This window comes from Meleagris gallopavo, chromosome 1, assembly GCF_905368555.1.
Source record: "Meleagris gallopavo chromosome 1, MGAL_WU_HG_1.1, whole genome shotgun sequence".
Lineage (NCBI taxonomy): Eukaryota > Metazoa > Chordata > Aves > Galliformes > Phasianidae > Meleagris > Meleagris gallopavo.
Genome location: NC_139404.1, coordinates 183,195,022 through 183,213,194, shown reverse-complemented (window position 1 = coordinate 183,213,194; position 18,173 = coordinate 183,195,022). Strand labels below are relative to the sequence as shown.

General features: G+C 46.2%; 1 protein-coding gene across 2 annotated transcripts in view; it reads left to right on the top strand.

The window, feature by feature from the left end:
* Positions 1-11,162: 11,162 nt before the first annotated feature.
* Positions 11,163-18,173, top strand: part of AMOTL1 (angiomotin like 1) — a 68,144-nt gene continuing 61,133 nt past the window's right edge. Inside the window, exons 1-2 of one of the 2 annotated variants that reach the window (XM_085216349.1) lie at positions 11,163-11,324; positions 17,326-17,461. In XM_085216349.1, coding sequence (XP_085072475.1) covers positions 17,377-17,461 — 85 coding nt within the window. In that variant the 5' untranslated portion in view covers positions 11,163-11,324; positions 17,326-17,376. The remainder of the gene's footprint in view (positions 11,325-17,325; positions 17,462-18,173) is intronic. The other variant, XM_085216351.1, reaches the window with a different exon arrangement.

Sequence of the window (18,173 nt, the reverse complement as noted above, 5' to 3'; positions counted from 1 at the left end):
CAGGGAGGTTCAGGTTGAATATTAAGAAGAAATTTTCCTTAGAAAGAGTGGTGATGCACTGGCACAGGCTGCCCAGGGAGGTGGTGCAGTCACTGCCCTTGCAGATGTTCAGGAACTGAGATGTGGCACTGAGGGATGTGGTGAGTGAGCATGGTGGGGGAGGGCTGGGGTTGGACGAGTTGATCTTAGTGGGTTTTTCCAGTCTTAAAGATTCTGTGATTCTGTCTAAATGTGTAACATTGCACTGGTTTACACTGGCACAGCCATAGACATGCATAACTCTGCATATGCCTGCAATATAAGTTGAAGTCCACACAATTTTTCAGTTAATCTGGATTTAAACGGGTTAAATGTTGTTGAACTTTGCAAACCTGGGCAGTTTTGTTCACGTAAACTGAGGGATATCATTGTAACTCAAATCACCATCAAAAGATTTAAGCTGTAATGCAAGGAAAAGAATTGGAGAAGGAGCAGAAAATGCATGCGTGTGTTCGTAACAGAATGATGCTACAGAATGAAATGCCATCTTTTACCCTACCCATCAGCAGCAGGTGACTTCAAGTTTATTGCAACCACCTTCAGCTAATTGCAGTCTGGAGAACAGTCTCGTCACTTCTCTGAAGGTTGGTGGGCAATTTAACTGAAACACATTATTTTAGCTTAATGGCAAACAAAAGAATGACATTTTTCCCTCACTCCAGACCATAGTCATGCATTCCAGAAGCAGCTGCTGCTCTATGCAGATGCAGCCACTACATGAAATCTTTATCCGTCATGCTGATGGACACATGAATCTGCCTGAAGACTGTCTGCACCACCATTACAGACTGAGGGAACACCCAACAGGAAAGCACAAAGCATCTGAAAATCCTCAAGAAACCACCGAAGAGACTTGGAGGAAGTCTGAAGAACAGGGGAAAACCCTCTGAGCTCATCAGCACGCTTCACCTAGCAAGCACAGGAGAGACACACACATTCTCACATAGTTCTGCAAATATGTCAGTAATCATAGGAAGGTAATCTACCTAAATTGTAAGAAACTGAAAGAATTAGATCCTAACTTCTAAATGCAAGAGATAGAAAACAAAGCTGCTTGTAGAGGCTCCAGCCTGGTGTGTCACTGATTGCAGAGATGGCAGGGAGTGCCCTTCTTCTCCCAGCTATGGGAATCTTGTTCGTATGGGTTCCTGGGCAGCTTGACTTGGTGGGTGGCAACCAGCCCATGGCAGTGGGTTGGAGCTCAATCATCCCTTCCAACCTAAGCTATTCAATGATTCTATGAGAATCGGAATTGGTCATCTGCTGCTGGTAGTGGTGGAGTGATAGAGAGGTTTTGGAGGGTGATTCAGCCCATCCCAAGATAGGATTTTGGTGTGATTCATCTCATCCTGAATACAAGCACCTCTGTTCACCTGGGATTAATTTTACAATCTAAATCAGGGGAACAGAACTGCATCAGTTAGGTGAGAAAGCTTTGGAAGTGGTCTGCAGCTGTAGTTCCATTTTGCATGGAGTTCAACCAAATGCTCTGCAGGGCATTCAGAAATGAGCTATCCAAGCTTGAAGGTGTTGCCTTAGGCTTTCTTTGTCATCAGTGAAGAACAGGCACCTCGGTAGGGCAATTCATCCACCCACATTGCTGGCAGGCTGCTGAGTCACCCTCTGCAAATGCTCCGCATCTTCTGCCTGGGTAAGCCAGTGTCAAGAAAAACTGGCCATAAACTGTGTATTGCTTACAGTAAGATTAAACAAACAAACAAACAAATAAATAGAAAGTAATTTGGGAATACAGAAAATATTTTCTGAGTTAGAAATACGGGGGTTTGGTAGTGCATGGAGAACCTGGGACTGATTTGGTGCAGTCACACTGCTGAGGAAACTGCTCATACACTGAACACATACAAAAACCCATGAGGTCACTGATTCCAGGAAGAAACAAGGAATGTATCTCCTAGCATAGCCTCTGAGGATGGGGCTTCCAAAGGAATTTATGTTGGTAAAAAAGGAAAGAAAAGCAGTTTTACCTGCAATAGTTATTTGAGTATTGAAAGTTCATTAGCGTGAAGCAGGTGTGGCCTGGTGGTGGGAGGTGTTAGATGCAGGATCGCTCTGTAAATGCTGCATGCTCACATGTATATTTAAAAATGGTGTGTCCTCTATTTCTAAGGACAAAAGCTGAAGTTTTGTTGTCTTTTCATCATTAAACTGCATGCAAAATCACTGCACAGCAATCAGAAGTGATAGGAGCTGCAGACTGAACATGAACGAACTGCTATTGCTGAAGTTGCATAACCGTCTGCTATATCTGCACTCAGAGCCCATCCAGAGGCCTATCCTGGCTGACAGAAAGACAGACAGACAGACAGTAGCTGTTGTCTGAGCAGAACTGAGAGCCCCAGGGGGCACCTTGCTGGGTTTGGGTGTGGGCTTTGTGTTACTCTTACTGCAAAGACATTGAGGCAGCTCTACAGCTTTAGATAAGCTTATAACATCTCTTAAACCAAATTAATGGTATTAATTTGTCATAGAGCTCTAATTTTGTAATGAAAGAAGGCAAATTAAAGGAGATTTGTTTCTATTGACAGAAAACACATATTGTAATCTTTTCAACAAGGCTTTTTTAGAACAGAATATACATTTTCAGATGCAGAACACACAGAGATGCAGCTAATTACACAGACAATTTCCTAGCAAAGTTATGTTTCATTTATTTTTGAGTAGTCCCTGTAATTTCAATAGTCCAACATATTAAAACAAAATTAAGCAGATGAATTTTTGCATGTCAAAGCCTTAGGAAGCCAGTGTATAGCAGCTGAAATATATAACACAGCTCAGTGCAGTTTATAAGGGTTATGACTGCTCTTTTCAAAATAATTTCCTAGGTTAGAAAAAGGGGATGTGAGTAAGCTTTTTAAATTAAAGGGAACATAGGTTTAAGAAAAAAATGGACATGAACTGCCCATGAATGTGTTTAGACTGGAAGAAAAAGTGAACTTTCAGTGCATCCTTCTAGAGGGAAAGACAGAGATAGAGGCTGACACTTCTGTGAGAGACATATCCATCAGCTCAGCTCTGGCTCCTGGCATGGTTCCCTGTGACAGCAGCAGAGGATGATGACCTGGGAGCTGGAGAGGCTTTGCAAGAATGAGCAAGAAATCAAGGAGGAAAAAAGTCAGGTATTCATGAAAGGGAGTGTAAACTCGAGAAGCTTCCTTCAGAGTGCCAAAACAACCCAAACTGCATTTACATAACCACAGCTTCCACCTGCCTCTACAAACCACACACAACCTGGGATTGAGAATAAATTAATCATTTCAGGGCTGCGTGGAGGAAACTGTCCCTGTCCCTGTCCCTGTGCTGGCCACCCAGAGCTGCAGCAGCCACTGGGGTGGAGAGGTGGGGGCTGTGGGAGCTGCTCCTCCTGAAGGTTTAGGGCCATCTTAGAGCTGTGTTAATCCTAAATTTAACTGTGTTAATCCTAAATTTAACTGTTTAAGGCTTGTGTTAGATCCCTCTGCTCCCACACAGCCTGATGGGAGCCAGGAATAACTCCCTGAAGGTTGAATCCCATCCCAAGCACTGCCATTGGATGCCCATTTCCACAATACAAATACTTACCTCTGAGCCATTCTTGTGCAGGGCAGCAGCACCATGGGGAGGGGTAGGGGGTGGGAGGGGAGGAGGAGGTGGGGGGGGTGGGGGGGGCAAAACCGCAGCAGGAGAGCTGGATGCAGCCAGAGGAACGAGGAGGGACCTCCTGAGGTAGGCTGGAAGCAGTGCTGTTATTTATTGCTCCTGCAGAGCCTGCAGTGCGGGTGTAAGGATGGCTGCGTTTGCTTTGGCTGCTGGGCTGACAAATGGGGAGGGGGGGGAGTAAAACCCATTTCGGTTTGGATTAAATATTGCATTTTTGGGAGGAGAGGTTGTCATGAAGACTACAAATGGAAGAAGATAAAAGTTCTGTTCAAAAGAAAACCCTGACTGGAGCTGGAGGTGATTGTTTACACTGTAGATGCCAGTAAACAGATCAAAAAATATTTGAAGTGGTGGCAGCTCCTTGATGTCAGCCTCCAGTCTGCACCCATGTTCCTTCTTAGCCATCAAGAGATAATGGTGCAGCCTTAACCAGTGCATGGTATGACTGGGACATGGAAGGCAAGCTGCCACCAAGATCTTCCATGAGCTGCCCTGTGAACTCATGAAAGGTTTCCCAAGGAAAAAGTGTCTGGTTTTGGAATTTATTAATGATAATGGGATGTCTCTTCTCAACCAGTTGCCTGCTGTAAATCTTTTTCCTCATTCTCTCCACTCTTCTTGGAGAGCTTGCAGCTGGACAGATGCTCTGCAGAGAACCAGCCCTGGTGTGAAGGGCCTTCCCGTCATTTCAGAAGAGCTGACCAAGACAAGCTGAGAGAGATGAGATTTTTGGCACAGAGATGTTTAAGTGGTTTGTGTTGTTTTTTTTTTTTTTCCCACTTGTGGGAATGGAGTTGCTTTGTGCTATGAAGGAAATGTCGGTCACAGCCACATGTGGCATTTCAGTGCTGGGGGTGTGGGGATGTGTGAAGGCAGGACAGGACGTGGGTGGGCACAAGGCTCGAGCCAGCTTAGCACAGCGTGAGCCTCAGCCCTGCACAGTGCTGTGGGCTTAGGTCATTGTGGCCTGCTTAGCTTGTCGCCCCTCATGTCTTCCAGGGAGCAGCCATGCTGTGGGTGACTGGATCTCAGCTTGGGACACACAGAGATCATGGGAAACACGTGGAGACCATTGCCTGGAAAGCAAACAGCCTGAGCCATGGCTGGGAAGAAGTGGTTCTTCATTTTTATGCTTTTCTTCCCTCCTACTTTGCAGGAGGACCGAGCCTCATCTTTATATTTTTTGATTTACTAATTTTGTTGGAACAAGAGTTGGAGCCCAGGATCTTAACTGTGGTGTTAATGATGTGGCAGGCTTGGCTCGGAGATGTTTATTTGAAGCAGGCCATCTGAGGTCCCTGCAGCACAGCCCAACCGCCGGCTGCTGCCTGGTCCCAGGTGGCTTCTCCACACGTTGACTGAAAATTCCAGCCTGAGAAACTTTTCCTGGCAGAGGTTTTGTTGAAAATGGTACATTCCCAAAAAGAGGTTGAAAAAAATATTTTCCAGAGGAAAAAAAAAATGCTTTATCAAAGCATTCCTACCTGCTGTGGGCAGTGGGTGCTGCAGGAGGTGCTGTGGGCAAGTGCTGTGTGAACACATCTCTTTCATGGATGGGGAGCAGCCCTGGGCTCCCCATGTCCTGAGCCCTTGGGAAAACTGTGGAGGTTTACATGTCTAGAAGAAAACAGTGGAAATCCCAGTGTGCAGCCCAAGCTGCAAATGGTTACAATGGAATGGTAGTTCGCCAAGAGGAGAAAAGAAATAGATACTGTCGCCTTCAGTTCTCCTGCAAGGTACACAGGTAATGTTGTGTTATTCACAAAATAAAATAAAATAAATCCTAACTCTGGCTTTTAGGATAGCTGAAGAAGTATATCCAATATGATTTACAGTCCCCAAGGGAGAATAGATGTCTTCCACTTGTGGTGATGGGGAGTTTTGAGTGAGCGGTTACTGGAAGGAGGGAAAAGGGAGAGCTGCCTCTGTTGTGTCATCTTTTTAAGAAGAGTCATGAGATTGCCAGAAGGTGTTTCCAATCTGCTCAGGCATGCTTCCAGTGTGTGGGTCACAGCAATAAGAGAAAGAGGTTTGAGAGCAGTTGCTTCCTTTGTGGGAGGGTCAGACAAAGCTGAATATCTCTAATGGATAAAGTTTGTTCTTCATTTATGAGTGGTAGCAAAAAATACCTAACAGCAACAAAAACAGAAAAACCCCACCAACATCTCTGAAAAGAATCCGTGTCCAAGATGCCTCTGTCTAGAGGATCACAGCAACCAAAGCTGGTAGGATTGGCTATTACAGTGAACAGCTTGGTAAAGCCATAGAGAAGTTATTTAGATTACTGATATTATTGGAAACATGTTAGAGCTGAAGCAAGTTCTTTCTGGCTATTATTAATTTCTGCAGAGCAAAGAGTAAAAAAGATAAAGCTATCCCCCACATCCTCACTTTATTGTAGATGGGAGTCTGATCCATCATTGCTTGAGAAATGAAACAGCATAATTAACCTGGAGAAGAACTCTCACCCCAGGGTACTTCTCCATCTCTTTGACCTACAGCTGGAGCCATTTCCATTCACGAAGCTGCTACCCACGGGTGTTGTATTACTGATGATTTGATCTGCAATATGCATAAGTAATAACCAGCTGTGCTGCCCAGAGAAGTGGTGGATGCCCCGTCCCTGGAGACATTCAAGATGGATGGGGCTCTGAGCACCTGATCTAGCTGTAGGTGTTTCTGTTCACTAGGTAACCGTTAAGGGTCCCTTCCAACTCAAACTATTGTATAATTCTATGATTTTATGATAACTGCATGGAACAATTAAACTACCCAGTTCCCCAGTTCCCACGATACACCTGGACGCATTCTGTAAGACACTGCTCTTCCACAATAGACCTGAGCATATTTTCTTTATGGCCATCCCTCACCAATAGCTCAAAACACTTAAACAGCACCACTGTGCTTGGCAGAGTCTCCTGTGAATCCCCAAGGGATGGATAACTGTCACTTTGGTTCCTTGCTGAGATCTTAACCAACATGCACAAATCAACAGCCCCTGGTTGCTGCAAAGTGCAAGTCTGAAGAGCAGTCAACCAGTGATGTGAAAGGAGAAACGGAGCTGGCAAGGCTCACGTTTTAGCTGGAACAAATGTGATCGCCATGCCGATATGTTTCTCGTGAAGATAGTTTTGTTTTCTTAAGCAGCAAGAAGAGCTGGCTGGAAAATAGCATTTCTCTTTTATGAGGTTTTAGAAATTTCAGCATTTGGTTTTATTATATATGGTTTATTTATTATGTGGAGCGAAAACCACAGTCTCCAGTTTTTTCTGAGAACTGAAGAGGGAGGCTGGGGCCTGGTGACAGGGGCTCATCCCACCACACTGCATCTGAGACTTATGGCCAATCCCTTGCTTGGTGGCAGGAGTAGTAGGGCTTCCAGCTCTGTCCTCCTCCTCCCACCAAGGGCCAAGCTGGGCACCATTTGTTCTCTTCAGACCAGGGAGCTCTGCACATGAGTGTATGATGATGTGAATTTGACAGCCTTTCCCTGAACAAGGCCTGTGCTCTGTGTAGCTCTGCTCCCTGAGCTAGACTACATCAAAACCCCAGATGTGGCACTTGCTCTGGTCCTTGCAGTGGCACCATTCAAGTCTTTCTGTGCTGGGATGTTGGCATCGGGGTGATGGGGTCAGGCTGAATGAAGTTGTGGCTGAAAGGAGAGCTGCTCCACAAAAGTGGCTGCATTTCTTTGGCACAGCATCAATATGACGCCGCATTGGAGGAAAGTGTCAACCTGCCTGAGAGTAAGAAGACCCTACAGAGGGATCTGGACAGGCTGGGTCACTGGGCTGAGGCCAATGGGATGAAGTTCAACAAGACCAAGTGCCAGGTCCTGCACTTTGGTCACAACCTCAGGCAGTGCTACAGGCTTGATGCAGAGTGTCTGGAAGACTACGTAGAGGAAAAGGTCCTGGAGTCTTGCTCAGCGCTTCACTGAACATGAGCCAGCAGTGTGCCCAGATGGCCAAGAAGGCCAATGGCATCCTGCTTGTATCAGAAATAGTGCAGCCAGCAGGAGCAGGGAGGTCATGGTCCCCCTGTACTCGGCACTGGTGAGGCTGCAGCTCATTGCTATGTTCAGTTTTGGGCCCCTCACAGGAAAGACATTGAGGCGCTGGAGCGCGTCCAGAGAAGGGCAACAAAGCTGTGGGGGATCTGGAGTACAAGTCTTATTAGGAGTGGCTGACAGAAACAAAATTGTTCAGTCTGGAGAAGAGGAGGCTCAGGGGAGGCTGTATCACTCTCTACAATGCTCTGAAAGGGAACAGACTACCCAGGAAGGTAGTGTAGTCACCAGCCCTGGAAGTGTTCAAGAAATGTGTAGGTGTAGTACTTAGGGACATGTCTAGTGGCAATATTGGTGATAGGCGGGCAGTTGGACTAGATGATCTTAGAGGTCTTTTCCAACCATAATGATTCTATGTTTCTGTGATGTGAAGTCACTGTACCACAGCTAACTCTGTTTCTGCTTTTCCCTCTCTCTTCTGAGGGGCCACAGATCATGTACTCGTGTCAGCCCCATGTACTCCATGCATTTCTCTTGGAGAAAGGATCAGGAAGATTTGTCTCCCATCATTCCAGCACTGTGACGGTACTTCCACATTCACTTCTATGTGGTGGACACAAGCCAACTTGCCTTTTACTGTCATGTTGAGATCCCACTGGGTCTGCTCTTTAACCATCCCAGCCCACACAAGACAAATCCTTAAACCCATGTGAGACAACTGTGGGACCATCAACCAGCAGCCGTTTGTGTATCCATCAGGCATTTGCTCCAGGTAGAGCTTGCAACATGCGCAGGGCGAGAGTCAGCCTGCAGCACTGGCACCTCCCAGGCATGGCCCCATCCGTCTAAGTCTTGGCAGCTCATCAGGGTGTGTTGTACAGCCAGAGCTGGGGCTCCGGGAGTCTGTGGGGAGAGGTACAGCAGCAGCAAGCACCAGCTTGTCCTAGGATGGTGAAACGTGGCACTGGGGATGTCAGGGCTGTGCAGGAGGAGCCAGAAGGAATCAGGGCATGGAGCAATGGTGTTGGGTGAAGCTCAATTGAAGGAGTATGGGCTGGAAGCCAGAACAGGTGCAGGATCACACAACTCATGTATGCAGTTGGATGGTGGGAGGAAGGACAAGCATCCTTCATATGGGCCAGTGAGCATGTCCCTGGGGTCTGATTTTGCCACAACTCCTCTCACAGTTGCCATTACCACCACTGCTTTAAAAATCCTTTTTTGTCTTTTTTTCTGAACCCAGTGAAAAAGATCAGTGAGGGTTCTCTTTTTGTTTTTTCCCTGCAGATGTCTGATTTTGTTTAGCACAGTGTCATCCCCAAAAGCAGCCTCCTCTGAGGACAGTGCTGTTAATATTTTATTTTTAAATCATTCTTCTGAAGAACAGCACAGCTTCAGCAAGAAGCTCTAGTATTTCCCATCTGCCAGCAGAAATCCTGCCCGAGCCGCACTGCAGTGCATTGGATGATTCACTTTAGTTTTTGGATCAGAGAAGCTTCTTCACTCTGCTCTTGTGCTTCACCAGGGAGTAAATTAGGATTAAGAGACAGAAGCTTTGAGAGCAAGACCTCCCTCATTAATACAGAGAGAGTACCTCTGTGCAGTGAACGACCAGGAGCAACTGGAGACATGAGATCAAGACCACAAGGTGAGGTTAATTCATACCCAACTGACCGAGTCCCCCCAGGCTCGGGTGAAGCAGCTGGAGAAAGGATGGGCAGGCTGATGACACTCATCTCAAGCACAGGGTGGGAGTAAAGCAGGGATGCTCCTATGTGGGCAACCCCTGCTCTGTGGTGTGATGCCACGCAGGGTCAGCTCCACACCCCTGCCCACTGGGAATTGCTGGATTTGGACTGCAAGGGCTTGCTTCATTTGCCCAAAGGGCAGATTGGTGCAGCCTGCTGTAAACCTGATGGGGAACTAATGACTCACTGTGTCTCTGTAATTACATTTGCTATGCAGGATTTCTTTTCTTTTCTTTCTTTTTTTTTTTTCTTTTAAACAAACTTAATCCAAAACCTCTACTGCAAGTACTGAATGTCTGATGGCTCAGTTCTCCCTGAGTGTTAAGGTTTTTCCCTGTGTCTTCCAGTACAGTCAAGACCTCATGGCATCCTCATCCTTGGGTCATCTCCATCCTTGGGGTATGTCCTGGGTAACTAGCACCCTGGGGATGGCTGGGGAGCTTTGGCACTGTTTCAGTGAGCCTGAACTTGAGGACAGTCTTGGAGCATCTTAGCACCAGGAATCTTCCTGACTCACAAAGGCTCAAAGCCTGCACAGCACATTTCTCCTTGTCGTTCACTACGCATGGCTGCTAGGACCATCCTTTGGCTGCTGCCTTCTCAGGTCTGAGGTTTTCTGTTTAACCTGGTGGCTGGAAGTTCCTCATGGTTGAGCTCATAACTTTGAAATCACCTCCTGAGTACTGTAAGCTGCCAAAGATGATGGAGGTTGGAGTTGGTCTTCTGGGAGATGGAGCTAAAGCTGAGATCTGTTTCCAATTGCCTCACCTGCGAGGCCTTGCTATGCCCAAGTAAGCTGGCTGTTTGCCTGTGTGAGCTGGAGTGATCTGGAGCTTCACTTCTGAGAAGTCTTCATTATGAAACAACTGGAAAAAGTGAAAAATCTGATGAAATGATGCCATGTGTGAATGTCTGCTGGAGCTGTGTGCTCTGTAGTAAGGCCGTATTCTTCCCTGCAAGATGGCAGTGTGATCAAGGAGTTGTTTACTCTACATTCTCTTATGCTTGGCACAAGGGACTTTCCTGCCAAGCTCACCTCAGTGGTATTCCATTCTCTTATGGTATCTATTCCCTTTCCGAGACCATTTGAGGTAGCAGTTGAGTGTAGTACAAATCCCTTTGCTAGTGCCACCTTCCCCTAGGTGCTTTTGACTCAACAGAAAATGCAGGAAGTCCACCACCACCCTTATCAAGATGTAACTAGCCCAGACACAGATGCATCACACCATTTCTTCATATCACTGATGACTCAGTCTCCATGCACCATCATTCATGCACGAATCGTCTTGCTTCCCTTCCCCCTGGCCAGAGTCTGTACTGTAACCTGTGCAATTCACTGAGCATTGGGCTCAAGAGGTGCCGCTGCTTCACCCTGGCACTGCCAGCATAGGGAAAGTAGGAATGGAAGCAGACAGCCCAGCTTCTCCCTTAGATTCATGCTTGGCACAAAGGCACTGGTGAAGTCTCCACCACACTGCCGTCACCTGTTGGAAGTGATCTTAGTGGGTCACTGCTGACCTTCGAGGAATTCCAGTGGCCAGCCCTTGTTTTTCCCCTCCATTTCACTTCCGTGGCTTTACTTTCCCAAAGACAATTATATGACTCAGGAAGACAAACGCATACTTCACATACCTGCGGGAACCGTAACGCCGGTAGGTGGGTTAGAGTATTTTGAAGCTCTTTGAACACACAAGAGCAGCTGAATTCCCGTGACTTACCTACAAAACCCAAAGCAAGTCCAGGCAATGGCTGCATAGTTTTTGTGGAGCCGAAGGAGGGATAAATATCTCCCTGAGAAAGAAAGCTTTGCTCTTGCAGCACAGAGACGCAGAGACTTTCTGTTGCTGGAGAAATCACAGACATTTTGTGAGGTAAGATCTGCCATTTTTATTTAACTGCTTTTTGAGAGATGGAGTACAAAATGAGGCTGGAGCTGGAAGGTTTCCTACTTGGAATGCAAAAAAAACCGTAAAGGAGGTCCAGTGCTTCCCAAAAGATACGTGAACAGCATGGATAAATTATAATCTCTTAACTAGATAAGTGATTATTATGGGTAAAATAACCTGGCAGATAATCACCTGTGAAGATAACTGGCAAAAATGAGGTGTGGTGTCTTTGGTAGTCTTCGTTTAGCACAGGGAGATCAGAATGCAATCTTTGCTTTAAGTGCTTTAACATCTGAATTGCTATGTTACAGTTTAATTTGCTGTATTTGGAAGAAAACAGAGAAGTAAGAGGAATTTTATTCACTGCAGAAGCTTGGAGGACCTTACAGATCTTAAACCACCCAAACCTCAGGCAAGGGCATTTAGTACCACAACCAGCCCTGGGCATCCCAGTGTGTGCCTCGGGGCTGTTCCTGGGGGCTCCTGGGTTAAGGGCATGGCTGACATTAAGAATATTCTTAAAGCTGTTCAGGCTATTGTTCTAGTTCCTGAGTACCTATGTAGATATGTGTCCCCAGCTAGGATTGGGCTACACTGGTGAACTCATGTAGTTATTAATTTGTTTTTCATCCTTACGACATGCCTAAAGGAATGTAGAGGAGCTTCTAGCTCCTGCCCCCACCAGTGTGGGAAACTCAAGACCATCTGCCTGAAAAATAACTTCTCTGATACCAGACTGGGTAAGAGACAAGGTGACAGCTCTTACGGCAAAGGCTTCCTTTGGAGAAGATGATCTGTTTCACAGCTCCTGGATGGGATGTTTTTGTTGAGGCGAGGGGAGCGACACAACTTGCAGAGGATCCTGTCCTGACACATCTGCTCTATGTCAACCCTCAATCTTTATGAAAAAGGCTTCTGTCCTAGGCACTGGGGAGCCTACAAGTGCTTCTTGGCTCCGGGCTTCTCCTGTAGCTGTTGGAAGATCAGATTAATGATGTATTAGCTCAAGATAACTACCATGAGATCATGTAATTAACTTGTGATTATGCTCTGCCAGTTGGCTGAAACACGCTTCTTTAAAAAAAACTCTAAGTCCAGCCACAGATAGAGCTTTTTGAATGATGGCATTAACAAACAGCTCATTAGTCACCTTTTGAGCTAATTAAAGGAGTCTTCAGGGGAGAGGTAGTGAAGCAGAACAGCAAGATGGCCAATGTCCATCCCAAGTGCCTCAAATTGCCAGGCTAGGGTTGATATTCTCTCTTGCTGAAAAACAGACTAGAAATGCTCAGCCTCTGCTATGGGGCTTGCAACATGAACAGAAACAGAGATTTCTCTCATAAAATCATCGAATGGCTTGGCTTGGAAGATCAACGAAAGGTCATCTAGTTCCAGACCCCCTCATGTCCTCTCCTGTTCTAAAATGGTGCCTGATACTCAACCCTGCTCTCCTCAGAGCTAATCTTCCCTGCAGATCCCACCTCAGCTGTTGTGCAGCTCTTCCCCAAACCCTGTTTTTTGCACAAACTGGAGCACAAGAGGTTCCCTCTGTCTGCCAAAAGCACTTCTGTGCTGTGCAGGTGATGAAGCACTGGCACAGGCTGCCCAGAGGCTGTGGGGTCTCCTTAAAGATTTCCAAAGCCTGCCTAGACATGGCCCTGGGCACCCTGCTCTGGGTGTCCCTGTTTGAACAGAGCTTGGACCAGATGGACCCAGATGTCTCTTCCAATCTTTCTGTGATTCTATCATCCTCCAAAATGATCTCATAAGGCAGTACCAGCTTGGCTTGGTGCTGTACCTCGGTCAAGGTGTCCCACACTGCATCACTGCCCTAGGTGGAACCCTGCTCTGAATGTTTCTCACGTGAGGTCTTCTGAAACTAAAACAAAAGATTCTTAATATAAATAAACATATCACTAAACTACAAGTCCTTGTATGCAGCTCTCTGGGGGCTCAGACCTACAACGTATGTACGGTGATCACCAACCCTAACCATGCACTGAGGTGGCACAAGCTTCTCATGGAACTGTGCCCTCCTTCATTCCTTGTGCAAGAAAGAAGGACCAGAAATGTTCAGCTTGACCATGCAAGCCACCCGCAGACTGTGGCTTCTGTAAAATGCCACTGTTCTGTCTTTCCCATCGAGTGGATAGCTACAGAGCTATAGAGCTTTTTCAGCAGCTCTGGGGCTGAACTGTAAGCAAGGAGATACAGAAACTCGGAGAAATGGGAGATCCTTCATGCAACATCTCATGTGGGGTCAGCAGTTACCCATTTTGGTGAGCCATGAAGATGGAGCAGCTTTTGAGGGCAGTGCTTGGGTGAGAGCTGCCAGCTTCTTCTTGTCCCCCAGATCAAGCCCTGTGTACTAGAGCATAGAGAGTTTGATTCTACAATCTCTCGTCTATCTGGGTTAGTCTCAAGTCATTAACTTTTATTTTCCTCCTGCTCTGGTAATGTGCATTCTGCAGTTCATGGTACTAAAGAAGTAATTCCCAATGCAGCTGCTGGGTGCCCATAGATGCTGTGCGGCAGATTGTTTTAAACTGGAAATATTCCCAATGAGGAGCCTGAATGAGGCTTGCCCCCTCCCAGCTTCCTACAGATCAGAGGGGCTGTAAAGTATTGCTGAAATGGTCATTCAGCACGACACTATTTTATTCTGCAGTTGTGAAGAGCTTTATAGGTCAATCAAAAAAGCAACTGTGGTTCATGATCTGTGTGGGTGTCAGCTGAAGTATAATGAAGGCTGTGAAGTGAATGGGGTCTTAACTTACCCCTCCTTCCACTATTTTTTTTTATATTGTATCAAGATATCATGTATCTCGGCAGGAATGTCATGTCTTTGCTTGTCTTGTGGTTTTGGCGGGCTGGTGGCAAGCTGTGGGTGCGTAAAACAAGCTCCCCTGCTCTAAATGGAGTCTGAGCACAGGATCCGTGTGAAAGCACTCTGGAAATACGACATTTGTTTTTTTTATCTTCTTAAAAGATGGAGGCAATAGGTGCTGGCTATTGACTGTAACAAGCTTGAGCTCTTTGAGGAGCCAGAGCATCATTCACAGCCCTGCCAAGCACTAGGCTGAGTGGTGATGCCTCTTACATTTACATTTTAAGAAGGCCTCTGCACATATGCTCCTTGTGGCTGGTGGGCTCTGGTCCCATGTAACCAGCAATTGGGCTAGAGGGAATGGCCTCAAGTTGCACCAGGGGAAATTCAGGATGGACATTAGGAAATATTTCTCTGAGAGAGTGGTGAGGCACTGGCACAGGCTGCAAGGGAGGTAGTGGAGTCACCATCCCTGGAGGTGTTCAAGAAACGCTTAGACATTGTACTGAGGGACACGGTTTAGAGGGAAATACTGGTGGTAGGTGGATGGCTGGACCGGGTGATCTTAGAGGTCTTTCCAACCTTGGTGATTCTGTGATTTTATGATTCTGTGGTCCATGCCTCCTCCCATGCCGAAGTATTTTTCTTTCTCCTGTACAGTATGGACTTTCTGCATCAGTTAAGTTAGAAATTATACATTTGCAAATAATTTTCTGTTTGATGGGAGGTCAGGGCTTGTGCCTGCATGGTTTCATGTCTATATGACTGAGCAGAGAGGGACAGCAGGCAAAGGGCTGAGGCTGTAAGGTGGCTTCTATCTTCTGTTAGAGCAATGAGTGAATATGGAAAAGACATTTAATCTCCTCCATTGTGTTGGTAAATTTCCCTTCCGCTCTTTCCCTCTCATACTTTTACTGAACTTGCAGACCAACCTCTCCCTTGGCAGGTGGAAGGAATACATTGCCAACAGTACGCCTTTATGGGATGCCTTCCAGTAGTGGAGCTGTGCAAATAATAGGTTTTCCATTTCAGTGGCTGAACTGAAAAATAGAAAATATTTTTTGTTTTGGGTCACCCCCTAAAGGAGAATGTTTCCTTTCTTCTCTTGGATTTTCTTATTTCTTTTCATAGGCATTGCATGAGGCATTCTGGTTGGGATTATTTAGTGTTTTTCCTATCTAAAAAAAAAAAAAAAGAAAGAAAAAAGAAAAGAAAAAGTAAACTGGGTCACTCTCAGGTGGAAAACGTCATTTGAAAGAACAACAAAATATGTTTCATTTTTAAAATGTCAAAATGGAGCCTTGCTGATTCTCTCAGGATGCTTTCTCTTCTCTTTCAGCTAAAACTAATTGTGTATTCAACTCGCTGAGAGTTTCTGCACCTTGTAATTGTGCTTCAGGTGAAATTGCAACATCAAAAAACCCAGTCACACCGCATGCAGCAGAGACCTGTTCTAGGTGCTGTTCAGCAAACACATACGCACAAGGATTTAATTCTGCTTAATGAAGGTGCTAGTTAAGCAAGAGGCCTGGAAAAGTGACCTCTCACACGTCTGTCCAACCAGGGCAGCACCAGCACGGCCATGATTCACCCCAATGGAACCCACCTGCCTCACTGGGGCATCGAGTCTACCTGGGGCTACAGCCTTAACAAAAAGCCCTGTGATGTGGCTGGGAGTTACCCATGCACAGGAGATTTGGGGGGAAATCTTGGCCATGAGGAGAGAGCCCATCCATCTCTTTATCAGCTGTATTAAGCCATGTCCTGGGCTGTATCAATGCGTGACCAGCAGGGCAAGGGAGGTGGTTGTCCTCCCTCTGCTCTGCACTCGTGAGGCCCTATCTGTGTCCAAGTCTGGGGTTGTCACTACAGAAAGGATGTGGAGCTGTAAGAGTGAGTCCAGAAGAAAGTCGCAAAGGTGATAAGAAAGTGGGAGCATCTCTTTTATGAAGAATAGCTGAGGGAGCTGGGCTTGTTTATCCTGGAGAGGTCTCACTGAGGGTGATAAAGCACCTGAACAGGATGTCCAAAGAAGCTGTTGATGCCCCATCAACCCCTGTTTGGGGTCTGGGTTTACCTTGGACAACATTAAGGAAAGTCTCTGTGGTCATCTCTTCTTCACCTTCCTGAAGATGGAAAAAAAGCTCAATAGTGACTTATTTTTGCATCCCAACACAATTCACAGAATCACAGAATCATTGGGTTTGGAAGGGACCTCTGGAGATCATTGAGTCCAACTCTCTGCTAAAAAAAGTTCTCTATAGTAGGTTGCACAGGTAGGCATTCAGACAGGTCTTGAATATGTCCAGTGAAGGACATTCCAGAGCCTCTCTGGGCAGCCTGTTCCAGTGCTCTGTCACTCACAGTAAAGAAGTTTTTCCCTATGTTTGTATGGAACTTCCTGTGTTCTAGTTTCTGCCCATTTCTCTTTTGTTCTATTGTTGTCCACCAAAAAGAGTCCGCCCTCATCAACTTGACTCTTGCACTTAAGATATTTACAAATAGTAATGAAATCCCTTCTGTTGTGTGATTCCTCAATAAATCAGTGGTTGTTGCTTCTGGAAGGGCTCCACTGGGTTACCATGTTGGGTTCCTGCTTTAGCAAGGAGATAGGAGTTGATGATTCCCTATGGTCTCTTCCAACCCCTGCAATTTTGTGTGGTTCTGTATGATTCCCTTCCAGATCTGTATAACCTCGCTTTAGGGAAAGGTGGATGAATGAAATGGCCCCCGTGTACCTTCCCCATCAGGGGTGCACAGGTTCAAGAGGCCAGGGAGGGAAAATAAGAGCCACTATAGCCCCGTGCTATGACTCCTTGCCATGACTGATGCCCTCACAGTACACCATCCTCCTGAAAAATAAATTTCTATTTCTATAAATGTTGCAAGGGATTAGGAATTTCTCAGTATTAGCAGGAATTGGAGAAGGTCAAGGGATCAGTAGCCTTTTGACGCAGTCAACGTGCTTGTCATTGTGATAGGTTATGGCTTGACAGAAGCAGATACTCCTTGCTCCAACACTCCCTCTTGAGTTGTGAGATTTTTTTGTTTTCCTTTCTTCCTGAAATATTGACAAGACATTTTCCTCTGCTGAGAAAAGCAGGAAGTGGTATGAAATAGGATAGACATTTAGTGCATTTTTTTTTGGTTATTCCCCAGAGAGAGTTGCAGGAGGCATCGCAAGCAGAGCTTTGATGCTGCTGATCAGAGATGGACCTTGGTGAAAACTGGGAGCTGGATGAAGCCAACTGGTTGTCTCATGGCGGGATCCATCCCTTTGTCGGTGTGAAAGGAGGTAGGACATCACTGTGGATCTTAATCTGTCCAGTGGTGATGCTTGGAGCCTTCATATGTTCTGCTGCCCTTCCCTGTGCTTGAGGTGGTCCTAGGGACTACATGAGGCTACTACCAGCTTGAGAATGCTCAGTGTAAAGGTGGGAAAGGTCTGATCCAAATTGCAGAGGCTGGCAGATTGATGCAGGGGTTCAATCCGCTGCTTGTCTTTATTCTTTGAAATGATCTGCTAAAAATTAAAAAAAAAAAAAGAAAATTAGAATTTACACTTTGGGGAGCTGATACGCCACTTGTGCTAGGTGTCACCACCCCCTAACTGTGCATGATTGTGGGCAGGGAGGAGCCAGGAGGAGAGCTGGTAAAATATCCCCTTCTCTCTTCAATCACCAAGATTTGTGTGGGACTGCTCAGGACAGACTGTCAGTGACACACCAGCTTAGCAGTGACAGCAGGAACAAGGGCTGCTGGCCAACCTAAGCTTTCACACCACGACACCAGAAGCTCTCTAAAAATTTCCCCAAATGTTCTTGGGGCAATGGGAAATAGCCAACAGACTGACCTTCTGCATCAGTTCTTCTCTGCCTTATTTCCAGACAGCAGCTGATATTTGCTTTCCAATCCTCATTCAAACGTTGGGCAGAAGCCATGTGTGTTTCTCCACGTCCCATTGCCAGAGGCTTGGGGTCCCCTGGGCCAGCCCCAGCATCACCTCC